Below are 14,773 nucleotides of genomic sequence, written 5' to 3' on the forward strand. Positions count from 1 at the left end.
TCATGGAGCTGCAGTGAGTTACAACAGCACTGAGTGCCCATGGAGCACGATTCGTCCTCGAGGCACTTTACAAACACCATATTAGTTACTGGGCATCATGGTGAGCGAAGCACCAGGTTTGCCTTCTTTCCCCCAGGAGTACCAGAGCAACCCAACCCAGGGAGGGGAGCAGGGCCGTGCCAGAGGGTGCTGGGAGCACCAATGGATGGGTACAGGGGTGGGGATGGGGATGGGGAGAGGGAAGGGGGTGGGATGGGATGGGATGGGATGGAGATGAGGATGGGGATGGGATGGGATGGGGATGGGGATGGGGATGGGGACGGGGATGGGGATGGGGATGGGATGGGACAAGGATGGGACTGGTGAGCAAGAGCGTTCCACCCCATCGCTCCAGCTGCACATGGAGGTAACCTTAAACGCCAAAGCAGGAACAGCGGGGACAGAGTTTTTCCACCCCTATTCACAACTGTCAGGCGGTGATTAATGGCCAACAGGCTCGAAATTGCCTTTATTGCCAGCCCAGCATTGTTACTTGTGACAACTAATGAGGTTAGACAGACTTTTACACAGCGCTTTACACCAGTGCTGGCGGAGCAGCCCTGCAGGGTTCAGTGCCCCGGGCGGGGGGACCCTCCGCGCTCCCCAGCAGTGTTCAAGCTGGGGCACGTCCCCGGGGGGCTGCCCACCTGCCAGCCCCGGGTCTGGGCAGGCTGGGACCGTGGTGCTAACGAGAGTGCTCTGAGACCTTCAAACTTGTCTCAATTAACTTTGCAGTAAAACCCGCAAGATATTTTTATACGGGCTCCACTGCAGTGGGGCAGGGAGGAATGGGGCAGGGATGAAAAAGTTTTCAAGTGCCGGAGAGAAGTGGGTGTAATAAACCATTTGTTCATATAAAAAGCCGTGTGCTGTTAAAAACCAGAGAGCCACGGCACAGACACCACCGAATGTTCCTGGCCCCGGGTCCAGAAGTAATGATTTTTTGGGGCTTTTTTTTTTTTTTGGCCTTTTTTCTTTTCTTTTTTTTTTTCAGGATTATTACAAATAATATTTACCTTTGTGCTAGTTCACATCTTGATGCTGTTAAACACGTGGCTGCAGCTGGTTTCCCATTCAGGGTAATGATATAGCGCCGATGTTATGAAGCAAAACCTCGCCTGTGAGCCAGAACACCCCACACTTAAAAATCTATTACTTTTCAATATTATATGAATGTATTTTGCTTCAGCTCAGAGCAATTTCCTAGTTTACCCTTATTAAACTGGGAGAGGGCTGAGCAGAGGTTCTTGATTTATGAAACACATACTAGATTCATTAAAACCTTTAAAGATTTAATACATTTTATCAAGGCCTTAAATCTGGGCAAGCGCTTTAAAAAAAAACTAATACAGGGTGTATTTCATCTCTGGTGCCCTTTTGTGCTTATTTAAGAGCTGTAAAATTTGGATTGACGGATCGCAGGTATTTCATTCCTTATTTCTAAATGGCGCTGAATCCTCCTGACAGGCTTGTTATATATAACCCTTGGAGATCTATCGAGTGTAAAGATCAAATTATTCTCCTTTATTGATGTTTTATACGTCTCTCCCGTGTTTTTTAAGTCCCCTTCAACAGTTGTAGAGGGGGACACCGAGCGTGCCTTTGCCTGGGTGTTGCTGTCCCCACCGCGGCCCAGGCGGGACCGGGGGCTCCTCGGCGGGGGGCCGGGGCGGCGACGCCGGGCCCGGGCCCACGGGCTGTGGGGGGTCCTGCGGCGGCCCCCACGCGTGAGCTGGGGTCCGCGCAGGGCCGAGCTCCCGCGGGCGGGTCTCGAACCGGCGTTCCCGCTACTCCCGCGCCTCCACCGCCCCCTGGCGGGGCGCCGCCGCGCCGGAAGCAGCCGTCGCGCTGCGATGACGTCAGGGCGGCGCCGGGCTGGGGCGGCTGAGCGGGCCGCCGGCGCTGCCGAGCGCAGGGCATGGCCCAGCTGGGCGCCATCGCGGCGCTCTCCCTCAGCTTCCTCGCCGCCGCCTTCCTCTCGGCCATCCACAAGATCGAGGAGGGGCACATCGGCGTCTACTACCGGTGAGGCGGGCCCCGCGGCCCCCTAGCGCCGCGGCGGGCCGGGCCCCGCGCAGGCTGCCTCTCACGGCCCTCTGTTTCCCTCCCTCCTTCCTTCCGCAGCGGCGGGGCGTTGCTGACCTCCACCAGCGGGCCCGGCTTCCACCTCATGCTGCCCTTCATCACGTCCTACAAGTCAGTGCAGGTGCTGCTGGGGCGCTGCTCGCCGGGCACGGGGCCCTGCCGCGGGGGTGGGCCGGGCTCGGGGGCCCCGCCGCTGTGGTACGGGCTGGGGCCGGGCGGCGGGGCCGGGGGAGGCGGCTCGGGGTGTGTCTCGCTGGTTTGCGTGGGGCGGGTTCGGCTCTGGCTTTCAGCGTTTCCCCCGAGAGGTGCGAGGGGGAGATGCGGGCAAAACCCTGCAGCTTTTTCATACGCTTGTAAGCAAGTAGGATTTGTGCAGGGGAAATCCTGTCTCTTAAGCCTCTTTCTTAAATCTCTCGTCAGACCACGCTGCAGACAGATGAGGTGAAAAACGTTCCTTGTGGTACCAGGTGAGATGTCCAGCAGTTACCCCCCTGCAGTCCTTCACTTTTTGTAGAAACCTTCGGCTCCTTTCTCTTTTTTCCCCCACTGATTGTTCCAGTATGCTTTAAAACGTGTAGATTTGTTGTCATGGACTGGATTTCCCACCACCCTAACTGAAGTCTGTGGAAGGCTCTGTAATTCGTCGCCCAAGTTGATGAGGATGAGCCCTGCTGGGATGGCTTATGTGCAGCCATCTTCAGGGTCTGCACTGAGTTTTCCAAGCCTGGGCCTGCATTTCACGATCCCCTTTCTGGAGACACATGTAATTGAAACCAGGAGCCTGGTGCAAGGAGTGGGGTGTTGGGGGGTTGCCGGAGTGCTGCAGCAGTGCTGCACGGCTGGCTGCGCTCAGCCCACTAGAGGGGAGTGTCCTCCACTCAGAGCTGCACAGGCAGAGCACTTGGCCTCTAGCAAACTTCATCTTTATACCTTTTTTTTCCTTTTGCAGTGGTGGAGTGATGATTTACTTCGACAGAATTGAGGTGGTGAATTTCCTCATCCAGAGTGCAGGTGAGTGCTACCTCTGCGAATCCTGCCACCCAGAATTGTTTGTGCTCCTGATAGCATGACATGAGGTGAAGAGGTTGTGCTCTTATTTGGAGCTGAAGTGTACCACAGGTATTCCCCTGTGTACCTTGTAAAACCTCGTACTTCCTGGGCATAAGCTTTAAACCAGCTCTCCCAGACGGTTTATGTGTGTATTATTTCTTGCACATACTTTTTCTGTGCTGCTAATTGCTTCACCAATACCTGAATATCAGCCATCACTTTTATTATTTGTATGATTACAGCCCCGCTGGGCTGTATGCTTCAGTGAAGAACCGCTGATTTGAATAACAAGGTGTACAAAAGGTAGGGGAGATGAGGCTTCTGCGAGCAGAAGGCTGCCTCTGAAGCCCAAGGAGAATGACTCGTGCAGCCTTTTTTTTTTTTAAATTCTATGGTTTTTAACATCCTGTGGGTTACAGGTGTGGTGTAACTGCCTGGCTCATCAGTGGTCTGCGTTGAGACCTCTGTTTTATGCCAACTGCAGGTTGCCCTTCCCTTGTTGCGTGTTAGACCACACATTCTGTATTCTGCAGCTTAGACACAACCCATTGCATGCTTGCAGATAGCGCAGAGAGGGCTGTTAGCAGTTAGATGTCCCGTTTACAAAGCATGTGACAGGACATTGGTTAGTGTGTTATGAAATGTTAGTGATAAATACAACTTTCCTGAACGAAGTATTTGTTTGTGGTGCAGGCTTCTCTTGTGGGTGTGTTCCTCATGTGAGATTGGCGCTGCAGCTCTTGCTGCTGTGACTGAGCCATGAGGTTTTCACTGCAAGTGCTCAGCCCAGCCTGAGGCATCCCTCCATCCCAGCCCTTAACAGTCGTTTCTTCTTTTTTAGTATATGACATAGTGAAGAACTACACCGCCGACTATGACAAAGCTCTCATCTTCAACAAGATTCACCATGAGCTGAACCAGTTCTGCAGTGTCCACACGCTGCAGGAGGTCTACATTGAGCTGTTTGGTGAGCTGCCCCCAGCCTTTCAGTGTTGGATTGATGGCTCCTTGAGTGATATTTCTGGTGGTCATTTGCATGGTCTGTTGATGCAGAACTTGCTACCCGCAACTGATGGACTTTTTACCTATTAATCCAGCGCCGCCTCTGTTTGGAATCGGGATTGTTAACCAGCTGCCATCATTTACTCTTTGTTATCTTTCGGTGCTCAGTGCTTCAGTATGTTGTAACAAAAAAAAAAAAAATCCAAACCTGACAGTAGTACCGGAGGGCTTTAGGGAAGGGACCAGTAATTCTGCAGCATTATTTGTGTGTTTAGCAAATGTGACTTGTTCAATCAGTCACAGGGTTTGCTAGTCCAGATGGGAAAGCCAGTCTTCTGCTCTTTGCTGTTACAAAAAGTATGAGCAAGCACTCCCTGGCCTGTGGGTTTGATTAGCTTTGTGTCATGCACATGGCTGCAGTGCCCAGACACTGTGAGTGAGTGCTGGAAAACAGGGCTCTTGGCAAGGGCCCGCTGACCTCCCCTCCCTTGCTGCAGGCTGCTGGGAAATCAGGGAGCGCATGTGCTGGGAGAGCATATTGTGAAAGAGTCTGAAGAAAAGTTGTGGTTTCTTGGTAGAAACAGCTGCTGCCAGTGCTGAGTGTTTTGTTTATGGCTTTGGACCGACAAGAAATCCTTTCCAGCATTTCAGCACTACAGCAGTGCTGACTGTGGGCAAGGTGTCACTGTGAATAGTTTTGGACCCCAAATGGACAGGATTTGTGCCTGAAAGAACACGGGGCATTTGCAAACTCCTGTTTTCTGTTCAAACAGGGCTTCCCAAGGAGCCTGGCTTTCTGCTTTCTGAGATGCCTCTGCACAAGATGCAGAACTGGGGCTCGGTTCGCCTCCAGTTCCTTTATGGGACTGCTGGCGGCTGTACGGGTTCTTTGCCGATGGAGTCTCCAGATGTCAGCAGCTGCTGACGACAACTGCTTGAAATGGACTCAAAGCAACTGATTTGCACAGAAGGAACTTGTATAAACTCCCGTGTAACTCTTTGTTTGAGCTGAATGTTTTCTGGCTCAGGAGTTCTGGCACAGCCCATTTTGAGCAGACTTATGTCATTCTCTGCCCCCACATCTGCAAGCAGGTGCAGGAAACTGATAACAGCTGTTTCCTAAACTCCTGGCTGAACTTCATTATGAGGGTGAGTTCCAGATAGCTAAACTGGGACCAAAGCAAATAATCAAGGAGTGCAATGTGATCACTTTCAAGGCTGTTACATTTTTATTTTCCCTTTGCACTTCTCAGCAGGCCCCAACTGGAAAAACTACTATCCTTAGAGCTTTTCACTGAAACGGGGTTTTGGGTTGTATTTCCTTTTGAAATTTCTTAGCTACACTGGAGTTCACTGTTATCCATTGAGCCAAAGAGACATTACTGATGAGTGTTTTGCAGCCTATTACAATAACTACTGCAGCCATTTCACATTTCTGCCTTGCCATTTTCTTTGTCTCCTGCTGGCACACATGCAGTTCCTAATCAGTCATGATTTAGCTGGACCATGTTACTTCACGATCTAGTTGTGAAGATATCAATGGGGGAAGTGGGTTAGAGCACAGATTCTTTATTGTAAAGATGCTGCTTCTGGCTCGGAAAGATTCCAAACTGCAGCTTATGGGAAAGAGTTTCATTTCATAGCTGTCATGTTCCTACAGTTTGTCCCAAGTGTTTGGGGCTGGTCAGTGCTGCTTGACATGCTGAGAGAGATGGGAACCTGCCTTGGAGTCAGGGATGGTTTTTCTCAGCCCAGCACTTCCACATCAAACTTATGTTTGACTTCCCAGGAATAAGAAATCTGAGCCATTCCAGCTAATTCTGTATGTGTTGACAGCAAGCTGCCTTGTGGGCTTTTTAGTTACCTTTTTTTTTTCTTTTTTCCCCCACCCCTAATCAGATCAGATTGATGAAAACCTTAAACTGGCCTTGCAGCAAGACCTAACTACCATGGCCCCTGGATTAATTATACAGGTAATCAGGATTCCACTTCAAGATATCTAAGGTGCAGATCATAAGGAGGGGTAAGGGCTAAAAGGAAATAGGAAGCTGTGAAACTTGTTTAGAAAATGTCTTTACAGTACAAACTTTGTTTAACTTGAGGAACGAGAACAGTATCCTTTCCATCTCCTCTTAGCTTTGATGTGTTGGTTTTCTTTTGGTGTTATTCTGGGTACTGGTTTACCCAGGTTATAATCTGCCATGTCAGGAGATCATTCAGTCCTACCTTTGCTCTGTGGAGTTTGGACCTTGTCACAATTTCTGCAGCATGTGAAAGCTTTGTGTGGCAGAGCATGCCCTTAGTGTTAGCTCCCCCGTCCTCTGCCGCCTCGGGGGCCATTTGGCTTTTGATTGTTGGCTGCTTGCCTATGTTTTCTTCGGTCTTTCTTTCCAGGCAGTTCGAGTTACAAAGCCAAACATCCCTGAAACAATCCGGAGGAATTATGAGCTCATGTAAGTGCCTGAGACTTGCACCTTTGTGTTACCAAAAAAGAATCGGTCATCCAGATTAATGTGTTTTCACAGCATGCAGTGATCAGAGTGCCCTCTGCCAGGCCTGCTCTCAGCCTCGTGCTGCTGTTCAAAAAGGGTCTGGTGAGGCTGCAGCAGATGAGCACATGTCTGTCACTGTAAGTAGCAGGCAGGTCACTGCTGAGTTAGAAGGTATTTCTCCATTTTGAACACTTTTGAACACAGAAATTATTTGCCCAAGGGGCTCCTTGCGCTTGACACTGGCCCTATTTTAAAGAGGCCTCCCAGTGCGTGTGAGTGAGTGGCAGGTGGATGGATTCCACCGCTAATCCTGTTGTTTGACTAGGATGGAGAAACTGTTGATTCAACAGGCTGAAGACTTGCAAAGCTTTGAAATAACTTTCTTTAATAGCACTTGACATACTGATCCCTTTTCAATGCTCTGAGCCAGCAGCTGCCTTCTCCTGCACTTGATCATTCAGAATCGCTTATGTTCTCTGAGCACTCTGCCGACAGAGCCTGCATAGGTCAGAATAAGATCCTTCTCGTCCATTTTGCTTCCCTAGCATTTCATATGACCTTTAGGTATCGTGATAAGCCGCGTGTGGTATGGTCATGATAGGCAGAATCCTAAATCAGCCTGTTGCCATAAATACAACAGGACATGTGTTGAGAGAGACTTGGTTTTGACTCTAATCTGTCTTCCCTAATTGGGATCAGGAGGAGAGTATTTTATTTATACACACACTTTTAAAACTTACTAGCGTATATACAAAACAGTAAGATAGAAAAGGCTTTAGCATGTAAAATGTACTGAGCCGTTTGAATGAAGGATGATTTCAAAGCTGTATACTTCCAAATGAAGAAGAATAGCTGTGAGGGCAAGGCTTTTAGAGGATTTTCATGTCTTACTTTGTTTAAATAATATCTTCATTAACAGTAGCCCAGAAAACTTACAGATGTGTATGGTCTGTGACCTGCCTCTTGTAGAAGGCAGCATGGCAGCCTGCAGAGAGTAGGAGGTAGTGTTTCACACTGGCTTGAAAAGTCTTCCTGCTATGGAGGGGAGGAAAAGATGCTTTGGTTTAGAAAAAAAGCTCTGTGTGTGCAGGTATGTGCACTCTCCTGATTGCTGCCTGCCCTAAAGACGTGCTGGAAGGAGGACTGAGCCAGCGGCTCATCCTGGAGGTGTGGTAGACCACACCACTTCAGTAAGCTCATGTTTTGTAACTGGCTTCTTCTGGCTTACTAGGGAGAGTGAGAAGACAAAGCTGCTGATTGCAGCACAGAAGCAGAAGGTGGTGGAGAAGGAAGCGGAGACAGAAAGGAAGAAAGCTCTCATCGGTCTGTATATCTTTGCTTGAAGGCAGTAACTAGCGGAGCGTGGTGGGGTAGGCAGCAAAAGGAACCCAGGCACCAGGGAGAGATGCTCCTGGTTCAGTTTTGGGTGATCTCTCTGCTGCATATGTTTGCAGCTGATCTGAAACTCTTCCAAAAAAACTCAGAAGAGTTTTTCAAGTGGATTCCAGCTTTGCTTACAAACGTAGACTGATGCCTTCTGAGGGCTGAAAATTCTTCCCACGATTGTTTTCACCAGAAGGGGGTGGTGAGGACATTCATGGGTGAAGCTGCTTCTGGCATTAGAAAGACTACGTGATGACAATGTGAATGTGTTCTTTTTCGTTTCAGAGGCAGAGAAAATAGCACAAGTTGCTGAAATAACTTACGGACAGAAAGTGATGGAAAAGGAAACAGAGAAGCGAATTTCAGAGATTGAAGGTGAGTGGTGAGCTTTCCAGTAAGTAAATGTTCTGTGTTGAATTTTATCTGAAAGTCCTGAAGCAGTTCACCATGGAGTTAAGTCGTTTTTAAAGTGTGTATATTGACTGTGTTCTTCAATCCAAGCTGACATTCACAGGGGTGAAGTTACTGGTCTGAAGTCTTTCATTTTAGCCCATGTTTGTGGTACCTTATGGTAATGCATTGAGTTCTGAATAAATGTGTCTCAATACACAGATTCTCCCAACGTGTTCGCAACCTATTTTGCAGTGAGGTTTTCAGGGGGATAGATCAGTCGGGATAGCAGAAGGCATTCAGGGTACCGGGGCAATGACAGAGTTGGTGAAGCTTGACTCCAGATTCTTAGGTGATTCTTCATATAACCAAAGTGCAGGAAGTATAGTTGTCACGAGTGTGCTGGAAGGGAATGGCAGGCTGGTGTCTTCCTAAAAGAGGTCGTGTCAGGTTTTGGATAATGGCTGCAGACTCTCACAAGAGAAGTGGAAGCATCCTAAAATACTACTGTGCGGTCTTGTGGGGACAGCCGCATCTCCCAATTATCTGCAGTAGGGTAGGTTTGTAGAAGCTTTCTATTCTTGCTTAAGATTCTTCTAGAACCTGTCTCTTTCTTGGAGGGAAGAAGAGGTACGCAAATTTAGCTTTAGTTCTTTGTGTAGTGTGAAATATTTAGAAAACAAAGTCTGGCTATTACAGAATGCAGCAGCAGGGGTCTTATATAGCTTCCAGCTCCTAAAGGTTGAGAGAAGGGGAGGGGGAGATGCTTCTTTTGGAAAAGTAGTCTTTTGTTTTAGCTGATAAATCTGTAATATCTGTTTAGTTTGCATTTTTGCTTTTTCATCCTCCTTTAGTTTTGCAGCTAACTACTTTTAGGAACTAGGATTGACCAGAGGCAGGAATAGCAATGTTTCTTTGCAGACTGCACCTCTTAAAACTCTTTCTCAAGGTGATCTTTCTAGGAGGTTATACTGTTAAGGAGATGTCCCTTCACCCGTCTGATACAATGCTTTGTCAAGGAAATTCCAGGACATGAAAAGGGGTCTGCATTTCCTGCTCAGAGTGGCAAGCCCTTATTTTCAATTACATTCATTATAGGCCCTGTCAAGCTTTGCAGAAGGCCACTGAGGAGCCAATTAAGCATTTTACAGATCAGCAGGTTCTCATTAAGAAGTTCTCCACAGAAGTACAATGGGTTTTATTTCTTATAAATGTGTGTCACCGGGTGTCAGGCCTTCAGTTCAACTCTGCAGTGGCAGAGGATTCCTGTCTCCCTCATTCTTTCCAGTGTCTCTGACTGGAACCACTCCTTTTAGTCAAAAAAAGAGAAAGTCGTGAGCCAAACCATCCAATTGCTTACATGATTTTTAAGTGTAGCAGCTCACAGGGCTCCCTGCTAGTATAGGTAAACAAATGGTTTATCCAGCTGTGCAACTCAAATCCAGACTGGCATGTATTACAATCGTGTGGCTCCTGTCGTAGAAGGAATGTCAAGAGATCACATTGAACCAGCTGGAATACACTCGTCTTAGCCTTAACATGGTGGCCGGATATCGACCAGAAGAAAACAAAAGGAGTGCAGTGCAGAAAGGGGAAGTGCTTCTTCCCTTAAATGTCTCTGCTAGGAGTCAGTGGAGGAATTTCAGTATCTTGTAGGATCAGACCCTTTACGCAATTGTAGATATTGTAGAGAAACATCTGTCCAAGGGGCAGAGCCTGTAAAGGTTAAAATCGCCTGCCTCTACATGCCAGAATCTTAACCTCAGTATCCCAGACAAAAATCCCATCTGGGGAATTGCATTCACAGTCCCAGACTTCATCTGTAGAGCAGTCTGCTCTGCTGTTCTTGGAGTCCTGTGCAAATGTCGTGGGTAAATACCATTTCTGCAGTGGAACAGTTGCTGTGTTTTCAGCACTAGCGTTAGTGGCTGGCTAGAGAAGAAAGAGTGTTCTCGGCCTGCGTGACAGGGGCGGTAATAAAAACCTTATGTTTGTAAAATGCTTTGAGGTCTTCAGTTGCAGATGCAATTTACTTATTTAATGCTATCATCCTGCAGCGTTTTAGATGTAAACTGAGATCCCATTTTGTTCCCTCTTCCCCTTGTTGTATCCTGTACAGTTTAGATGTGGTACTGGCCCCTTTAAAAAGTTTCCAGCTGCAAATGGTGCTAACATGGCTGGAAATAAAAATCTGAATATGAGAGCATGTGTTCTCTTCCAGATGCTGCATTTCTTGCAAGAGAGAAGGCAAGAGCTGATGCTGAATGCTACACTGCTATGAAAGTAGCTGAGGCTAACAAGGTATTGTTATTTCCTTACACTGTGCCTTGAAGCAGAGCTCATTAGGTTAGGCTGTATAGAAATACTCAGCAAAAGAGCAGTCTGTGTTTATTGTTTGCTTGTTGTGTCTCATTAAGTCAAAAAGCAAAACAAAGCCATCTCCTCAGAAGAGTTTTCATTGAGACTGAAACAATTAGATCCTTATTTGCAGATTCATTTTTTTCTCTGGACAGATGAATTTGTCAGGATACATGAAATACCTGGTCATCTCTGGAGACAGCTCTGCTAGATGCTAACGGGGCCATGGCTCCCTCTGTAGATAAAATATCAGTTTCAGTGTTGCCCTTTCACGCTGTTGTAATCAGGCATGTTGATTCATCCCAAGCTGCAATCTGGCAAGCAATCAAAGCAGGGAGATCTCTAGAGTGACAGGCAGGCTTAGAGTAAACAAGCATTCAGGTAAAGAAGAAGTGGAGCAGATCTTATACACCGAACTAATAAAGCCTTGGTACTAAAAAAGAAAAAGTAAAAAAAAAAAAAACCAAACCAAACACCTGGGAACAGAGGAATTATACGGGTAGAACTGCCAGGCTCGTTACTGCCTACAGCAAGTTCCCAGGACATCCCAGCAGGAAGACTTTCTGCTTTGTAAGGGTCAGTGAGAATGGACAGAGGTCTGGGATGTTTGTGCACAAGTTTTGTCCCAGTTATTCTATCCTCTCTGTTATAATGTCATTATCCTGAACAAATGAGCTCTGCTCTCCGAAACAGACTCGTCAATCTACTCCCTGGAAAAAAGCCAATTGTATTTTTCTTTCCAGTAGCTTGCATTGCAAGGGCTTTCAGTGAGTTATGTGCTTTCAAGCATCTCCATCTCTGGTACGTTTGGATTGAACATTTCCCCAGCTGCTTCCATCACTTTTGCATTTTGCCATTTAGTCATTGGATTTAGAGCTTCACTTAGACATGCTGAAGGAGAGCCTTCTTCTGGGCACTCCATCTTTTCAGCTGAAGAGAGGATGAGCGTGCCTGGTAGTGTTGTGGAAAAGTAGATACCTTGTATGCTGATGACAGAAATTTGCTTTTAAGTGAATATGAGCTGTTGGTGATCAGTTTTCTTTTTGTGCAGCTGAAGTTAACTCCTGAGTACTTGCAGCTGATGAAATACAAGGCTATCGCAGCAAACAGCAAGATATATTTTGGTAAAGATATTCCCAACATGTTCATGGACTATGCAGGAAGCCAGACCAAATTTGCAGAGGGACTCGCAGAAGGAATCCAAGAAGAGGATGGGGCAGGAACCAGTGAGGACACAAAACTACTTCATAATATCAACTGAAAAGAAAGATTTCTATTCATTTTATATCAAAAGAGACATGAACTGGGAAGTTCCTTTTTGTTTTCCCCTTTTCCTGTACTGAAAGAGGAATCAGACTTAATCCTTTCATTCTTTTGTATGACAATTAGACACAAAGACTTTGGTATTTATGGGGTGTGTTTTCTGGTAACTTCTAAGCAGCCAGTTCCAGGTGTGTCCTCTAGATGCACTTCTCCCTGCTCTTGGACACATAGACCAGCTAGACTCTGTTCTGCAGCCAGCTTAGATGGGTACTTAACCTTGCATTGAGGTGGTTCATAGCAGCTGTAAGTTAACAATTTTTGAGGCTTTGGAGGGAGGGGAATTGCTGCTACAACTTCTTGTTTTGGTTTTTTTTCTTTTTGGAAATTTAGAGTACTTTATTTCAAACCCCTTTTCAAAAAAGGTGCTAGACTTTTGTACACTACACGTGTCTGCTTGAAGGCCCGGACCTTGTCCAAGTGGTAGGTTACTGCCAGTTGTGTGGTGAACTGGGATAATCTAATGGCCTGTGTCTGTGCTCCAGGTCTGTCTTGAGTGCAAGATGTAGCAAGTGCACAAAATCACCTTTTACTGAGGTGTGAGCTGATGTGTTTTGCCTTGGTAGGGCAGCTGTGACCATGTGCACAGCAAGTTAAAAATTTCAGCTGAAATCCTTCAGGTTACCTGGTTTCTGTGGGGGGATTTAAGCCTTAGACCACATGTCACGCAGGTAGTGACCCAGACTGTTCATTTTCTGTCTTAACACTGGTTTGTTTTCCATTTGTCATATTTGGGGAGGGCAAAGGGGGAGTCTGTATTTTGAGGCTTTTTCCAGCAATTTAGCTGCTAGGCAAGAGGTGTAGGCATGCCAATGGAGGCAGTGTCTTGCTAGTGGATCACTGGACTTGATTTTCAGTGAAACCAGACTGCAAGCACGGTACTTGTCATAGTTAGAAAAGCTAGGGAGAAAAGAATTTTTGTCTCAGGGAGCCTGACTTTGCAAAAAGCCTTGCTGGTGAATAACTTCTCGAATGACTAGTCCCTGCGGTCATTACAGTACGTTATCTGCCTCTCTGCAAGGCCAACTGGATGTCAGTGTTTACAGTGTCTTATTAGGAAGAGGACATGCAGGTAAACTGAAATGAATGGAACCCAGTTACTGTTGGCTTTGGGGTTTTTTTCTGAACAGACCTTGTGAAAGGAAGATAGACTAGTAGCAAAGGACACAAAACATCACACTGAAAAGTCACAGGGCAAAGAAAAGAACCTCTTCTCTTTGAACTGTCAAAGATAAATTTTCCCTTTTTTTGCTCAGAACAATGCTATATAATGTACCTTTTCACTTCAGAAAACAGATTAATTCTTCACGTACCAGATGCAAAGAGGTAATAGGGTTTTGTTTTACACACATGCAAAACTTGAGTGTTAAAGACAAAAGTTCTGGCCTAGAGAGAACATTATTTTTTTTTCCTCTCCCCTAATCCATCTGCCACTTGGCAGGAGAGCCTGTTTATTAATTGCTGTTATAATTTGTGGCCAACACACTAATATGAGATGATGTGAGTGTAACTGCTTAGTTGTCAGAGACCAGCCTATTGCATTTACAATCTTATGCCCCAAATGCTTGCTACCTACTACACTTGGTTTTACTCTTCAAGTGTTTTAAATACGCATTAGTCTTTGTAATAAAGAGATCACACTAAGATAGAACTCTGATGAATTTCAGCTGCCAGTCCCAGTATTTTCACTTCACTTTTCTTTTCCCTGTTAGGCGAGTGACTATTGATACTTGAAAATGCAACATAAAAGAGATGCATCAGTTTCTGCTGGAGAAAAGTCCCATCTCCTGTGTGTCATCTTTGTATTTGTTGGAAAATACGAGCTAAGGGAAGTTCCACCCCCAGATCTATGTACTATATTAGACAGCACAGCAGTCAAAAAATTGCATCAATAGGTAGGCTGTAATATTACTAACTTTTTATAAATAGGTCTCTGCAGGAAGATTATGAACAGGGAATAGCAGAAACTTAGCAAGGAGGTAACAGTACGTAAACCTTTGAGGATGATCTCATTTGGGATTGCTCTACATTCATGTTAAGCTTCATTAGTAACTAAACCCTACGTTTTACATGAGTGTGTTTCGCTAATGAACAGATGCAAATAAGCCAAAGTGGTATTATAAAGTATGTTTTTGTATGACTTCACAGTAAGACAATAGTTTGGAATAAATAGGTCTTGATTATTTTTTTCAATTGAAAACATTACTGCTAAGTTATTCTTGTAATTTAGTTAAATTGTAATTAAATTGTAATAAGGGTAAAAAGCAAAAACAAGTTGAAATCTTACCAGTTCTCACTAAGTCAAAATCCACTGTTGCACGTTCTTTCAGGTTTCTACATTGTATGTATAATTTCCTTAAGTTTGTAGGGTAGATCTGTCACTACAGCAAATTTTTATTCCATCTCTTTGACATTTTGTCCTATTTCCATAATCTGAAATCTTGAAATGAAGATCTGAATTTTAAACCCACTCTGTATAACAAAGAAAATACAGGTTTGTGGCATTGCTGATACCTGAGAGTTGCTGGCAGGAGCATGGTAATGCTTTACCAGTACAGTCTTTGATCTTCTTATGTATTGAATTAAAAGCCTTTTTATTTTGGTATTTGCTATGACAATAAAATGGCCTTCAATTTTAATATCAGTCTTTTTTT

The 14,773-nt window shown here is 45.7% G+C and overlaps 1 protein-coding gene across 5 annotated transcripts; it reads left to right on the forward strand.

Moving 5' to 3' along the window:
• Positions 1 to 1,814: 1,814 nt before the first annotated feature.
• Positions 1,815 to 14,758, forward strand: ERLIN2 (ER lipid raft associated 2). Of its 5 annotated transcripts, none has more exons than XM_080370352.1 (11): positions 1,884 to 2,064; positions 2,164 to 2,245; positions 2,545 to 2,591; positions 3,074 to 3,135; positions 4,016 to 4,141; positions 6,076 to 6,149; positions 6,571 to 6,629; positions 7,900 to 7,991; positions 8,337 to 8,426; positions 10,663 to 10,742; positions 11,851 to 14,758. In XM_080370352.1, exons 1-11 carry the CDS (start codon positions 1,958 to 1,960, stop codon positions 12,058 to 12,060), a joined length of 1,029 nt encoding a protein of 342 aa, XP_080226478.1. In that variant the 5' UTR covers positions 1,884 to 1,957; the 3' UTR covers positions 12,061 to 14,758. The 5 variants fall into 5 exon arrangements, 3 of the variants coding, with proteins under 3 accessions (XP_080226480.1, XP_080226478.1, XP_080226479.1); XM_080370353.1 differs by having other exon boundaries at positions 1,897 to 2,064; positions 2,164 to 2,235; XR_013924620.1 differs by lacking the exons at positions 7,900 to 7,991; positions 11,851 to 14,758 and having other exon boundaries at positions 1,815 to 2,064.
• The last annotated feature ends 15 nt before the right edge of the window (positions 14,759 to 14,773 follow it).

The sequence above is a fragment of the Falco punctatus genome, assembly GCF_963210335.1.
Source record: "Falco punctatus genome assembly, chromosome: 20".
Lineage (NCBI taxonomy): Eukaryota > Metazoa > Chordata > Aves > Falconiformes > Falconidae > Falco > Falco punctatus.